Here is a 15,410-nt window from a genome sequence, read left to right as displayed (position 1 = left end):
GTCTAAGAGTGATGTCGATTGGAAAGCCCTAGAGGCCAAACCCATGATAACACATAATACCATGGATTTGATGGTACCTACACCTATCATTCTTGACAATTCTTATACACGAATGCCTGTCGGAGTGGAAGGATTGTTTCACAACCAAATCGATCATGTATTTGGGAGGCAATTCCAATGGAATATGAGATTGATCCCATAGATTACAATGAATCCATGAGTGATATGGATGTCTATGTATTTTAACAAAGTCTAGGAACTTGTAGAAACACCTCAAGGAATAAAACCCATAGGGCGCAAGAGGGTCTACAAGAAAAAAAGAAGAGTAGATGGAAGGGTTGAGACATATAAAGTTACAATTGTAGTAAAAGGTTATAGAGAGAATTTTACTATTCTCATGTGCCAATGTTTATGAGATGGCCATTGAAAGGAAAACCTTTAAGACCTGTACCATCCTCTTTGTCAATTGGAATTGATTTGAGAAAATCCAAATCATAAGTAACGTTTTTTGAGCACCTAGATCTAAAGTTTTTATTTTATTTTATTTTTACTCCTTTTATTGTTGAGATCTAATCTGCCTAGCTAGTATTATAGATGCATGAACCCTAATGATATAGGGCTTGGAATAGAGTAATTTAGATATTCCAACATATACAACATTAGACTCATCCAAATATAAATCATGTTGGAAAAACCTATTTAATTGGAATGCACATGATGTCATGAAATTGTTATATTGGAGTCTAGTATCAACCATCTTATAATTAAAGAACTTTGAACCCTAGAATTTCATAAGTGGAAGATCTTCCATAAAACATGTTAGCTTCTAGACAGTCCCAAGTCTTCTTCACATTTTCTTTGTTGTTATATTGATCTTATTGATTAATAGTATATAGGGGCCCTCTTGATGCAAAATAAAATGGAATGCTACAGCATATGTTGATAAGAACTAGTAATAAGGAAGGTGAGAAAGTGAGAACTTTTTTTCTCTAAATTAAGTTCTATATATTTTGAATGGCTAGGGCATTGACCTTATTTGTAGATATCAATGCACCCTTTTAATTTAGTGCATATTTGATTATACACCTTTTTTAACTTTGGATTCTGTTCTTTGATTATACCCATTTAGAATGTATTCCTTCCATTACATGTCCATTTATTTTTGGTTTATATATACCCTTTGAAGGACCTCTTCTTCCAAATGGTGTACCTATTCATATTTGGATTATAGATGCACTTTTTCTTCCAAGTAGCACTACCTCCCTACATAAAAATCCTCCCCAACATATATACATTTTTGAAAATTTTCTACTGCATGCCATATAGGTTAACAGTAAAAACTACTTTGTGCAAGTTGAAAATTGTACAAATTGAGGGGTAAAATCTTCCAAGTAGTTGCAGAAGACACACTACTTCAAATGTGTAGTACTGAATTTGGTTTTGTTACATGCTTGTAATGGTTAATGCATAATCTTAAGAACTTCAACAGAAAAAATGAAAAAAAAAAAAAAAAAGGTTGAGGACAAAGAGGACTTGATGTGTTGTTACATATACATACCATGGTTTCAAATATAGTAGTTATTGATAATAGGTACAAACAGAAAATGATACTATTTAAAGCTATAAATCAAGTTGCAAATTGAACATAAAACAATTAGGAGTCTTCATATACTGCCTCGCCTAGCAGTTTTTTCCATTCAAGAACAGAACTATATGCTTTGTCTTTTTTTCGGTTTATAGCTACCAACTTCTTCTGTAAAGAACCTACATCCTTTTCTATGACATTCATCTCTTTCTCAACATGCTTAATTTTAGCCTTGATTGGCAGATGTTCCTTCCTTATTTGAACCAAATCATTACTGATAATCTACAGAAGGAGCAAAATCAACAAAACATTAGGTAACAATCAGCCCAGAAAACCATTCATACCTAACCAAAAGCATAGGCTATAGTAATATAGTTGATCAACTAAATTATTCAGACCCATCAATATTCTTACTTTGATATGGTTTTGTATATCTTCTTTTGAACCCAACAAATGGGAATTAGCATTAGAGAGAGCTTTGTCCCTTTCCACTTCAAGCTCTTTGATGTTTCTAAGGAGCTGCTTTTTCTCAGAGCTGTTTCTCTCCCATTCCATCTTGTTGTACAACATCTTGATCTGTTTCAACAGGATCAAAATAACCCTTGTAAAGGAGGGAGAAAGAAGCCAATTGATCACAACCCCAAGCAGCCAACCATAACCAAAAAATGAATTCAAAGTTGTGTCTTACTCTATAGTTAAGCTTTTCTACTGAGATGCATGAATCAACATCCCTCCTTTGGCTTGCATCTATCTTCCTGAGGAGCTGTTTCTCCTCTCCTAAGTTTTTGGCCTTATGCAGCATTTTATAATGAAAACTCTGAATTCCAACAGTTCCCAAGAACCAAAAAGAAAGTGCAGACAAATAGTCAATAGGGCAGAAAGCAAGAAACTAAACTGAAGTGTGATTCATCGTGTAGAGTTCAATCTTACAAAGGGATTAAGCCCTTCTGCAGATGAACATGAACCGATATTCGTCCTGCCTCGGCATGCTTTGTTTGCAAAACAAAATCTGTCTAGAGCTAGTTGCAGAGGTTCCAGATCCTTTCTCTTCAAAACCTGCCTGATCTTCAACCACTGATCTGGACATTTTACAACCTCCAACCGGAAAGTGGTCGAGTTCCTATCTAACTGTTTTAAAAAATTCAGCAACATAAAAGTTTTTATTCATTTCAGTTAAAACAGATAGAATCAAATGACTTATGGATGAATAAACCCCACATGATCAAATGCTCTACTACCATTTTCGATCTTAGTTTTTCAGCAATCTGTTGCCCATCTTGATTCCATTTCTGGATCATCTTCTCGGCTTCTTCAATTCTGGCTTTCACGTTAAGGTCTTCATATGATTGAGGGATTTGCTCCGAGGCAGGCAATTCATCCAAAGAAGTATCCATGAAGTTGACTTGTGCCACCATATCATTTTCTATATGAGATTTGCTTCCTAGATTTCCATATTCAGAGGTTTAATCATAGTTTCTGATGCATAAAGATGTAATAAAAGTCTAAGTTTGGTTATATAAAAAATTCATGATCAAACAAATCTATATAGCCGTAGCTTTCAATCTGATAATTGAAGGTATGGCAAATCATACAGAATTGAAATAATGTAAATGAACTTACTCAACATTTATTCATAGACGAATTGAGGTAGCTAAGTACCCAAGCCACAAGATCTTTGGGAGGAGAGAGATTCTCATCTTCAATGGTTTCAATTGTCTAATTATTTAAAGGGTGAGACCCAACTTGGCCAACAAGGGACTTGCACTCCAAGCGAGCCAAAAGTCAATTCCCTTCAAAACCATTTTTAAATTAACCTTTTCTTCCCCAACATGGACTCTATCCAAATGGGCAAAACATTATTTCAAGGTAAAAAAGATTTAAGTTAAATTTAAGAAAAAATGAAATTAGAAATGAAATAGTTTTTAAGAGGTTTGAGAACCCCCTTCTTTCAACCCAAATTCCTTGAAGTCTCTGCTTCCCAGCCCACCACACTTATTGCTTTATGTTGGAATCTAGAAAATAATATGAATTAATTAATATAATAATTTTTAAAATTTTAAAATAATAAAATACATAGATACTTAAATAAAATTAAATATTATAATTTTCTTTTCATATTTAAATATTATACATATTCTATTTAATAAAATTTGATGTATTAATATGTTCATATTTATCATTTAATTGACATATCAAATATAAAAAAAATGAAATGTTGTTAAAAATTTTAATTATATATATATTTTTTAATTTCTTAAAATTATTTTTAATTTTAATAAAATATAAATTATATATTTATGACATCATTAGTTCGATCGCGATTCGATCACTGATTTAAGCGGTGAACTGTGAATCGATAACTTTTTCGGTTCAATGACTAGTTCACTTTTAAAAACATTACTTAAAACCCTTTCAGATGTAAAAATCTAAAGTCTTTGACGAAAATCCAATAATATGAAATAAAAGTATATAGGTTTATCTAATTCAAATATTACCTACTCCATGAGTGTTATATTAACCAACATCTATACTTTTTCATCATATCATATCTATGATGTAACAATCCCTTATGCCCATTAGTGGATCACCCCATGAAACAATATCGAGGCCTAAAGCCTCAAATCTATGACCTTTTGCTTTTCCTCCCCAAAAAGTGAAGATTTCCTTTAACAATTCTTGAGTAGGAGTTTTAGTACTAAGAATAAAAATGGACACCAAGATTTTTTCAAGGGCTCTAACAAAATATTTTTCACTTGGTGTTGATATAGGAAAACCAATTTTTTTATATATATAAAAATACAATTTTTTTTCATGATTTAAAAAAAGAAAAAAAATCAAGGCAAAAAAAATAAAAAATAAAAGATGTAGGGTGCTTGAGTGCCTACTAGGGTGCAACAATGCGACTCTCAAGCCAAGAGATGGGTAACTCAAATGATGACTTTTGAAACCAACTTATGGAAAAATGAGAATACTATCAAATGTCATAAATGATTTAACTTATTAACCCCAAGATCTAAAATCATGGTTTAGCATAACATTCAAGATACATAAACATTTTGAATCTTGAAGTGTGAATTAATGAAAATGGTAGTGTTTGTGGTTAAAATTTTCTTATTTAGGAACCATTAAAACATAGTTTTTTGGCTTGAAAATTTTTAAATATGTCCTTTAATTATGTTAACTTTGTTGTCTTGAATTCTCACCAAGTATGGAAACTATCATATTTAAATTTCTTAGTTTAAAATAAAAAGTAGGAGAAATTATTATTTTTATTACATTAGTATTACTAAAAATATTATTTTAAGAAAATTTTCCAAGCCTAACCTTACTTTTCACAACCTATTTAAGCAATTTTGTCAAAATTTGTTACTTTATAACTAAATTGGAAAAATTACAATTTGATTTACTTGAAATTAATTTTTAGGAGTATTTTTAATTAAATTCAAATGAGATTATTCCACAATTTAAATTGTAAACTTAAAATAAATGGAGAAATAAATAAAATTAAATGAAAAACGAGAACACTTACTTTAAAAATAATTATGATATTATTGCTTAAGAAAGTTGGAGGGAACCTGGCATAGATACTAGTATCGGTTTGCAGTAAGGTAGAAGCCATTTCGAGTGTACCCATTTTCTCTTTAGTTTTCCAATGATGTGATCTTCATTTGATTAAGTTTTCAATCAGCTTCTCAGTCTCTTCAATTCTAGATTTCACATCCAGGGGCTCACATGATTGAAACTCGAAAAAATGACACAAAGGGATTTGCTCCACGGTTGGCCTTTCATCCACAGAATCCTTCAAATGAACTTGTCTTCTTCCATATCCATCAATTCAACCTGATATTTTGCTGCAGAAAAATGAAACTACTAAAAAAATTATTTGATGCTGCAAGCCTGCAAATATGCAATCAAAGCTTAGAAAATGTGAAAGATGACCCAAACATATGAAGTCATAATACGCTTAATGTTCGAGGCTCTTTCACCCCACGCCAAGCAAGTCAACTCTTTCCAAAACCCCATGTTTTCCCCTTGTCTACCCCAACTCATCTTGGCCCATTTATCGGCACTTGCAGACTATTTTCTATCAAGCAAGGTAGCTAAGCATGCCTGCTCTAAATTAATATTAGATGTGCAGTGTGTTATTATATAGGTGAATGAATTAAAATGAGACAAGGAAAATGTTATATACATATCTTTTGGCTTAAGATCCCGTGTGTTGGAACCTTTTCCCTTGCCTAGGAGTTTATGGAAATTTAATTCATGTCCGACTATATGTTAAGGTTATGTTTGGTCTCTTGTGACCTTACTTATTAGCATCTCTCAGAGCTCCAGAAGCCACAGCTTTCTTTGCAACTGAACATCAATGAAATATAAGGGGATGCTGATCAAGAGTTGTTTTCTAAAAAAAGTGTTAAGATATTCCATCTTTCTATGTTTGCCCTCTTATTCTGTTGATGGTTTCAACCATTCTGAAAAACTATGCAGAACTAAGGATACAACTATGACAAATGAATTCAGGTCCGGTAAGAATAAATCAAGTTGGAAATGATTTCAGTTGCTGCTAAGAAGGTGATAAATCAAGTTCTTGAAGAGAAGGGGAAATGGTAAAAATAATCTGCAGTCATCAATGTATCTACTTCAGATAAAATACCGAGAACTTTCATATATACCAAGTCAACTTTGTCCCAAACATTTCATCATTCGAGGAATTTTTTTGCATTGCACATGCTATTGTGAATCAGAAGGAGGCCATCATACCCCTTCATCTTCTTGTTTTCTCAGTTCAAGGAGGTGTTTGTATGTTACATCCTTTTCCCGGTAAACAGCTACCAATTTCTTCTGTAAAGGAATCATACACTTATCTATGGCCCTCATCTCTTTCTTAACATGCTTAATTTCAGCCTTAACTGACAGGTGCTTCTTCTTTGTTCCATCCAAATCAATGCTGATATCCTACAGCAAGAGAAAATCAATACATAGACCTTAGGAGCATTTCAAAATAATTAACAAGTTAAAGAAAATTCAAGTAATATTCACTCAGGAAGACCATATTTCTACAGAATCAGTAATATAAATAGGTTTAAAAAACCATATTTGGGGACTGTGGATCTTACTTTGATCTTGTTTAGTATAGCTTCTTTTGAACCCAAAGAATCCCAAGTCTTTCCCTTCAAGTTAGCAGTAGAGATCATGTTGTCTCTTTCCACCTCAAGCTCTTTGATCTCTCCGAACAGCTGCTTTCTCTCAGCTGAACTTCTTCTTACCCATAGCATCCCGGAGTACAATCCCATGATCTGTTGCAAACTCCCAAATAAATTAAAAAGAAAAAAAAAATCTGCAGAAAAAGGGGGAAAAGGTGAAAAGATCACAAACAAATTCAAAGGTTAATCTTACTCTAGAATTGAGCTTTTTCATAGACAAGCATGGATCAACCGCCCCCGTTTGGCTTACTTTTATTTCCCTAAGGAGCTTCTTCTCCTCGGCTATACTTTTGGTCTTATGCAGCATTTTGAGATGAAGACTCTATATTCCAACAGTTCCCAAAAAAAATGAGAAGGAAAGGGAAAAGGAAGATTCAATAGGAAAGAAAAGAAGAAACTGAACTTCTAGCTGCATTCATTGTCTAAGTTTAATCTTACTAAGGTATTTGGCTCTCCCCCTGAGCAAATAGTTCCCACTTCGTATGCTTTGTTCACAGAACACAGTTTGTCTCGAGCTGCTTGCAGAGGGTGCAACTCTCCTCTCTTCCAAACAATGCTTCTTTCAAAATCCTCTTCCCGATACCTTAGAGTCTTCAATAATGAATTCAGCTCTTCTCGATCTAACTGTTCAAAATTCAGCAAGATAGAACTCAATTCTATCATATACAACATTAATTGATGGTGTATGCATGATTTGATTATTTGATGAAGTGAAAATGACTTGCATGGAGCCAGCACAATTCAGCTTCATACTAGCTCAATTATTACTGTAAATATGTGATGTGCAGATGCTGTAAGGTAGAAGCCATTTTGGGGGTACCAATTTTTTCTTAAGCTTTTCAATGATCTGATCTTCATCTTGATCCAATTTCTCAATCATCTTCTCAGTCTCTTCAATTCCGGTTTTCACATTCTGGTGTTCACATGATTGAAACTTGACTAAATAAGACTAATGGATTTGCCCCAATACCGGCCATTCATCCCTCAAATTCTTCATGATGAAGTTGGCTTCTTCCATATTCACCAATTCAACCTGATATTTTAATGCAGAAAAATTGAAGTATGACCAAAATTATTTTCTACAAATATGCAATCAAAATTTTGAAATGAACAATTCAATAACAACAAATTAATAAACAAAAGAAAAGAAAACGCCAAACAACTAAAACTCTATCATTAGCACTTTAATGCAAGGGATAAATGAACTTACCATGAGGCCACAAAATCTATGGGGGAATGAGGAGGGACTCCTATTTTCAGTGGCTTCAATGGTTGTTAAAGGAGAAGACCCACCTAGCCTCCAAGCCAACTTGCACTCCACGCCAAGTAAGTCAACTCATCCTAGCCTGCTTAGCTCGCAAGGCACTTGCATATTATTTACATGAAGCAATGAAGGCGTGCATGTTGTAAATTAATAATTAGATGTGCATTGTAGAGTTAGGGTCAGTTACCAAATAGTAGCTTTTTGCTACATATAGAAAATAAAAATAAAAATTCATTGTTTTGTATCTTTATAATGGTCACAATATTGTTCTTTTTTTTTTTTTAAATTTCATGAGTCTTATTTATTTTGTGACTTCGTTTCTTTGCATTCAATCTCATTTCTTTGTACTTTCATTTAACGATCTAAATTTAATCATACACTTCAAGGTTTAGAATTAAACTTTAGTATAATATTAATTCAGTACAATAGAATTTAATTTTCTCTATATTATTCATGATCAAAGCAATGACAATAAAGGTAAAAGAATTTTTGTATTCTTGATATGATAAAACTACCTAGAGGCAATTGAATAGGTAGTCCAGAATCGTTCCTAATTTTAACATTTATTCTCAATTTTTGGTTTGTCTTTTTAAGTTAATTATTTAGCAAGGGCTCAATAATTCTATGCATATATAAATAAAATAAATCGTACAAAAGCATATAGGATATAGTAAGGAAAAAACACTCATAACCCTCAAGTGTAAAAAAAACAATGGATTATACCTTGACCGCTAAATAATTGACTAAATATGAGAAAAAGATGCATAATTTTATCTAAGATGATGCATATACTCTCTAGAGTCTTATACCATCAACACCTACACCCCTCTCTACTTCCAAAGTAGCACTTTCTTGTGCTCTCTGTCTAAAACCATATTTTAGCTCCATCCAATTGGAAATTCATCTAAATCATTTAGAATTCATGATTTTTCATTCTTTTAGGACACATTATTGATATACTTTTTGGAAGAAGTGGCCATTTAGAAGATGCCCCATGTCTCTCTTCTGGTTAGAGCGCATATATATTTATTTTGTCTTAGGGTTTAAAGAGGAAGAAAGAGAGATAGACCATGTTTTTTAGCTCTATAATTTTGCTTTAGTTTAATTAAGTTTTAGGTTTTATTTTATTTTTAATCCAAACATAGGTTGTGAGAAGAAATCTTCCACAATGTTTGGCTAATTTCATGTAATCCAACGTTGCTAACATGAAGGTGTACAAGATAAATGCAAGCTTTTGATTAGACAAACTAAAAACTAAATTAACCAATATATCTAAATTGGTTTAAGAGATCCATTTTCCAAACTTAAAAACTTAGTTTTGGATGTGAATTTGTCTCAAGACTCAAATTCAATCTCAAGTAGACTTTGATCTTAAAACCTTAGATTATATAGTGCTCTCTCTCGTGATGGATTCAACACCGGATTAAGAAACTTTCAAAATGATTTCATTTTTTTTTTCTTTTATGTTTTAGAAAATATTTATTCATTCTTTTTGTTCTCTTATTTACTTTAAATTAGAGTTTTATTTGTTTTAGTAAATAATTTATATATATATATATACATATATTTCAATTTTCTTCGTGCTCTAAGCATCCATTCATGGCTTGTGAGAAGACATTCTTCACTATAATTTACTGAGTTCTTTTGATCCTATTGAAAGGATTTCTTCCTAAGATAGGATTCTCAACAAAAAGAGTGCATATTCAAGTAAGTAATGTCATCCCTATTCATAGATTAAAATCTCTCAACCATTTTAAATATAAAACTCTCTACAAGTCCTTAGAATAAGGCATATATGATATTTATTGGGCTCATTGAATGGTTACATTAAGAGGGCTTGATTCGTTAATGATGGATTTGGTCCGTTACATATTAAACCCTTAAGCAAAAAATGTGTGATAGTTTTAGGAAACTAAGATCCTACTCTAGTTAAGATTTGAACTTAGGGTCGTACCTGTCTTTGAACATTTTATTTGCTTTAGTTCATTCTATCTCACTATCATTAAATTGGATTAGGTTCTTTTTTTCTTTTTCTTTTTCTTTTTAACCTAGTTTCATTAGGTTGCAACAATATTTTATCAATTTAGCATAATTAATTGAATTATCAAACCCCAATATATATTGATCAAACCAATATTATTATAGCTCTTTATTTATTTATTTATTTTTGGGAACAAAAGCCAACAACTTCAATTTACAAAAATCTAGTTTTTATTACAATCCCCATGCAAGTCAAACCAACTAGCTAGGAGATTGACAATATCAAACCACCAGTCCCTGGAGGAACCAAATACAATTTTCAGCACAACATATTGTGTTTTACACTGGAGTTCCATGTTCATTCCTGAGACAGGCTTCAATTAATTAATACAGAAACAAGCTTGGATTCCTCTAGTTTTGAAACTAGAGTCTGATGATTTAGTGAATGATTTTCCATTGAAGGCTTGCTTTCCTCACTGGTTTGTTGTGTACTTTGTTGCTTCAAAACAAGTGGTTTATCTTGGCTTCCTGATCATTAATCCATCCTTTGATAATCTTCTGTTGACATTCCTCAAGTCTGGCGTGGGCAGCAACATCCTTCTTTGTAGCAAGTCATCTGCCATTATGCAAAAGTGAAAGATATGTAGTGGAAGACATTATGAAAGAATGAAGAAGCAAACAAAAGGCAGCCTGGAAAAATACATACTTCAAGGACAAACAGTTTGCAATCTCTTCTGAATTGTGAGTCTAACTATGCAATACTTCAAGGTAATATATGGTTGTGCACATAAGGTCAGCTGAAGATGGATGAAGTTTAAGAGGATGGTCAAGGTCTGTTTGCTAAAATGATCAAGTTCATAGGAGGTTTCCTTGATTCCTATTGTGTTACCTGTTCAAACCACTCTGAAATTAAACTTATTCAGGACTACTAGTGAGACGAAGTGAATTCGGGTTTGTTAGATGTTCATCATGGTTAATTCATATAAAAGAAATCATATCAAATCTTGGCAACGATTCTAGTTACTGTCTAACAGGAAAGATGAATAAAATTCTTGAAGAAAAGGCTAAACCATAGTAAAATTAATCTCCTGAGATTCATCTAATGTTGTTAACTCTAGAGAACTTACCAAGAATTAACTCGATGACAAAAGAGGATGTCATGTCTTTCTTCTGGATTGAATAGTTAGAGATAGGATATTGACTCCATATATAAAACAAGTTACAAATGAGACCACACAATCATCAGATTGGGTCAGCATACCGCTTTATCGCATTGCTTTCACAGTTCATTAAGGTGTTTGACTGCTCCTTTCCTTTCTTGGCTTATAGCTACCAATTTCTCCTGTAAAGAACCTATATACATCTCCATGGCCTCCATCTCTTTCTCAGCCTGTTCAATTTCAGCCTTAACTGACTGTTGTTTCTTCTTCATTCCATCCAATTCAGTTCTGATAAGCTACAATGAGGAAATTAAAATAAATTAGAGATCATTTTGTTCCTTTTCACTATAATTGGAACTAAAAATTTAGGTACTATTGATCTTACCTTGATCTGGGTTTTTATAGCTTCTTTTGAACCCAATGAATCCAAAATCTTTCCCTTCAAATTAGCATTAGAGATCATGTTGTCCCTTTGCACTTCAAGCTCTTTGATCTCTCTGAGGAAGTGCTTTTTCTCAGCTGAACTTCTTCTCTCCCATTCCAATGATTCCATCATTTGGTATGAAGAGTGGATCTGCTCCAAGAAGACCCCAAAGAGGGGGGAAAAGAAGTCAAAAGCTTACAAAACCAAAATGGCCAACTCTTTACTTGTTCACGAATTCGGACTTCAATCTTACACTATAGTTAAGCACTTCCAACGAAAGACATGAGCTAACAGCCGTCCTTTGGCTTGCATTTATTTCTCTAAGTAGCTGCTTCTCCTCAGCTAAATTTTTGGTCTTATGCATCCTGTGATGCAAGCTCTGAATTCCAACAGTCCAGAAAAACCGAAAAGATCAAAGGGAAGAAGCATAGCTAATAGAGCAGAAAAAATGAAACTGAGCTCCAACATAAATCATAGAACAAAGTGAAATTTAATCTTACAAAAGGATTAAGTTCTCCCCCAGAAAAGATAGGTCCAACTTGGTATGCTTTGTTTCCACAACACAATTTGTCTAGAGCTACTAGTAGAGGGTCGAGCTGCCTCCTCTTGTAAGCAATGCTTGTTTTCAGACCCTGATCCTTGTAGCTTAAACGGCTCAAGAACCAACTCAAACAGTTTTGATGTACCTGTTCAAAAAATCAGCAAGATGGAGTACTCTATAGATAAAATATGAAGCCAACAAAATTCAAGGTCTGTAGCAATATGATATAGAAATGCAGTCATTTCTGTACCAATTTTTTCCTCAGTTCTTCGTTGATCCGATTCCGATCTTGATTCCATTTTTCAACTAGCTTCTGAGCCTCTTTAAATCTAGCTTTCAAGTTCAGGTGCTGATCATGTGATTGAAATTTGAGGAAATGACACTGATGGATTTGCTCCTTGGCAGGCATTTCAATGGGAGAATTCTCCATGAAGTTGGCTTCTTCCATATTCAGAAAAATGGAACTGTGAACAGAAGTATATATATTTTCCGTGAAAATGAAATCAAGCTTAGAAAATGTGAAAGATGACCCAAATACAGGTCAATAAACACCAAAAATATGGCCTCAGATGAATCTGAATAGTATGGTTAACGTTAAAAGGGAGAAGACCCACTTAGCCAACAAGGCACTTGCACCCCACGCCAACTAAGTCGACTCCTTCCTAAACCTTTTATTTATTCCTAGCCCAACTCTTGTTCTCCTTTACTTTCAAATTTTTTAATATATGCCTTGTTAATTAAATATTATTTTTATCAAAGAGGGCAGCCACATGTAGCTATGAAATATTGAATATCGAAGTTGGTCGAAATGAAATCGATTACCAATTATCAACCACAAGAAATTTCATCAAAAAAAAAAAAAAAAAATCGACAAAATATCCTAATATATCAATCAAGGACCGAAATTTCAATGAAAAATTGGGCATGAAATGCATATGGGAAGGAATTTAGTGAAAAAATCGCTGATAAATCAAGGACCGATATATCCGTATTTATCGATATTTTCATCTTTCAATTTATTAAATTATTAATTAAGTTAGTAAAATAAAATTTATCATAGGCACTAGGTGCTTGCTTGATTCTTATCTTTTAATAGATGAGATATTCGGGTCAAAAACTATTTCCAATGATGAGATTAAGTAGAAATATTTTCTTTATACAAATTTTACAAGGAAGGATCTCCCATGTTTTAAAAAAATAGAAAAATCACAACCCCCACCTTTTTTTTTTCTTTTACTCAAGTAATTTTTGTAATCAATCACTCAGAATCAACATTTACTTCCACTTGTAATTTTTTTTTCTCTCTTTCTCTTTTTCTTTTTAATATAAATGTATTTAACAATATTTATTCTATGGTTTATGACATCTCATATCAAATATAGGAGAAATTTTTTGACATTATATGAGTATGAATCTCTCTTAATTTTGTAAATGCATTTTAAAATCATGAAAGTCCTTTTAGACCTAGAACGAACTATATTTACACGATTTCATTTGTAATATTGGAAAATCACTTATAATATTTTATAGAAAAACATTTGATACATAATTCTTGTAAAAATATTTTTATTAAAAGCACTTCGAATATAAATATTATCAAATGCGTTCTAAAAGATTTCTTCAAAAAATACTATAATTCATTTTTCAACACTATAATTAATTTTTCAAATTAAGTGTTTTCTAAATTTTTATCAAATATCTAATTTAAATAAAAAAACACTTTTTAAGCTAAATAATGTTATGCGAAATGGAGCACATATTCACATCCACCATTATTTAAGATTTTAATTTCAAAGCTAAGTAGCAATGAAATCATATTTAATAATTTTAAAATAAGCTCTTAATAAGAGCATAGCTTCCATGGGCTGTCGCACAAGAGTTGTTCTTTCATACTTGGTTGGTGTCAAGAATGGCTACGGGGCGGGTTCAGGACGAGTCGCCCCCATCCCAACCTCACCCCGTTTATTCAAAACAATTCACATCCCTATCTCATTTAAAAAATTAAACGAGGCGGGGCAGGGCAAGGCGGGTGCGGATATGATAAATTCTCATACTTGCCCCGCCTCGTTTAACTTTTTTTTTAATTTTTTTTTAATTTTTAATTACATTAAAATAAATATATTTTATAAATAATTAAATTATTATATTTTTATAACTTATTTTATTAAAAATATTTTATTATTATCTATATATTAAAAATAGTAAAATAAAAATTAAATTAAATTAATTTTAAAATTTTAATTTAATTTAATTTTAAATTTAATTTTATATATAATCAGGGTGGGACGAGGTAATACTCGAACCCGCCCCAGGTTTTTAAAAAAAATCATAAACCCGTTTATTAAAATTAAATCTCGTCCTATTAGGGGCAGGGCGGGTACCCGAAAAAACCCGCCCCATTGTCATCCCTAGTTGGTGTCTTTTCGACTTGATTCATGTGGAAGGCAATTTGTAATTGCAATCAAATTCATTTTGACCTACTAATTTAACAGAAAAAATAACCTAAATTTTTATAAATTACATTTATCTTCTCATTTTCAAAAATATTTTAAAATGTATACACTTTTTCATCATTCAAATAATTATTTAATCATTTTATATGTTAATAATATCAATTAACAATTTTTTAATGTGGGAATTTATTTGAAATTAATAAAATTAAAAATACAATTAAAACTAAAACAAAAACTTCAACACTCTAAAAATATAAAAATAAAATATTCACTTTAATTTATTTAAAACACTTTGATAAAAAAAAAATATAAATATCGAGAAAGAGGTAAAAATATAATGAGAGTAAATATTCTATTTTTTATTTTTTAAGTTTTTTGGTTTTAAATTGTATTTAATTTTATGAATTTTAGTTTTAATTATATTTTTAATTTTTAAAATTTCCTATTTTATTATTGATGTCAATTAACAAAAATTTTATTTAATTTTATTAAATAAAACAAGAAGATGAGGGGATTTATATAATATACGATATAAAATCATTATTAACTAGAGGATTAGAAAGATTTTATTTATCACTTGACAATCCTGAAGAATTTTTTTCACAATAATTTGTATATCATATTATATTTATTTGTAAAACATTTCTATGAAATTAAAATAATAAATTAATTTCGGATAATTTTATTTAATATTATCACGTAAAAGGGTATTTCAAGAAATAATTATTTGAGTTATAAAAAAACGCTAATATTTTAAAGTATATTTAAATGAATAAAAATAAAATTAATTAATAAAAGT

At 31.5% G+C, this 15,410-nt stretch overlaps 3 protein-coding genes across 6 annotated transcripts; all 3 read right to left on the bottom strand.

The window, feature by feature from the left end:
- Positions 1 to 1,428: 1,428 nt before the first annotated feature.
- LOC117927093 (proton pump-interactor 1-like) lies at positions 1,429 to 3,310 on the bottom strand. 2 transcript variants are annotated; one of them, XM_034846498.1, is made up of 6 exons: positions 3,206 to 3,310; positions 2,824 to 3,026; positions 2,516 to 2,713; positions 2,274 to 2,402; positions 2,000 to 2,161; positions 1,429 to 1,867 (listed from the first exon to the last, which is right to left on the bottom strand). In XM_034846498.1, exons 1-6 carry the CDS (start codon positions 3,210 to 3,212, stop codon positions 1,655 to 1,657), a joined length of 912 nt encoding a protein of 303 aa, XP_034702389.1. In that variant the 5' UTR covers positions 3,213 to 3,310; the 3' UTR covers positions 1,429 to 1,654. The 2 variants fall into 2 exon arrangements, with proteins under 2 accessions (XP_034702389.1, XP_034702390.1); XM_034846499.1 differs by having other exon boundaries at positions 2,824 to 3,061; positions 3,206 to 3,309.
- A 1,834-nt stretch (positions 3,311 to 5,144) lies between these two features.
- Positions 5,145 to 8,053, bottom strand: LOC117927121 (proton pump-interactor BIP103-like). 2 transcript variants are annotated; one of them, XR_004653290.1, is made up of 7 exons: positions 8,000 to 8,053; positions 7,610 to 7,822; positions 7,228 to 7,413; positions 6,983 to 7,111; positions 6,703 to 6,882; positions 6,259 to 6,541; positions 5,145 to 5,436 (listed from the first exon to the last, which is right to left on the bottom strand). XR_004653290.1 is itself a non-coding variant. In XM_034846530.1 (6 exons), the coding sequence occupies exons 2-6, from the start codon at positions 7,667 to 7,669 to the stop codon at positions 6,341 to 6,343; spliced, it is 756 nt and encodes a 251-aa protein (XP_034702421.1). In that variant the 5' UTR covers positions 7,670 to 7,822; positions 8,000 to 8,053; the 3' UTR covers positions 6,200 to 6,340. The 2 variants fall into 2 exon arrangements, 1 of the variants encoding a protein (XP_034702421.1); XM_034846530.1 differs by lacking the exon at positions 5,145 to 5,436 and having other exon boundaries at positions 6,200 to 6,541.
- Positions 8,054 to 10,246: 2,193 nt separating this feature from the next.
- On the bottom strand, positions 10,247 to 12,696 carry LOC117927223 (proton pump-interactor BIP103-like). Of its 2 annotated transcripts, none has more exons than XR_004653309.1 (6): positions 12,409 to 12,696; positions 12,118 to 12,303; positions 11,871 to 11,996; positions 11,579 to 11,767; positions 11,161 to 11,489; positions 10,247 to 10,649 (listed from the first exon to the last, which is right to left on the bottom strand). XR_004653309.1 is itself a non-coding variant. In XM_034846673.1 (6 exons), the coding sequence occupies exons 1-5, from the start codon at positions 12,604 to 12,606 to the stop codon at positions 11,313 to 11,315; spliced, it is 876 nt and encodes a 291-aa protein (XP_034702564.1). In that variant the 5' UTR covers positions 12,607 to 12,696; the 3' UTR covers positions 10,247 to 10,649; positions 11,295 to 11,312. The 2 variants fall into 2 exon arrangements, 1 of the variants encoding a protein (XP_034702564.1); XM_034846673.1 differs by having other exon boundaries at positions 11,295 to 11,489.
- Positions 12,697 to 15,410: the final 2,714 nt, after the last annotated feature.

This window comes from Vitis riparia, chromosome 12 (genome assembly GCF_004353265.1).
Source record: "Vitis riparia cultivar Riparia Gloire de Montpellier isolate 1030 chromosome 12, EGFV_Vit.rip_1.0, whole genome shotgun sequence".
In the NCBI taxonomy this organism is placed as follows: Eukaryota; Viridiplantae; Streptophyta; class Magnoliopsida; order Vitales; family Vitaceae; genus Vitis; species Vitis riparia.
The sequence above is the reverse complement of the archived record's forward strand: the minus strand, read 5'-3'. Positions and strand labels throughout refer to the sequence as shown.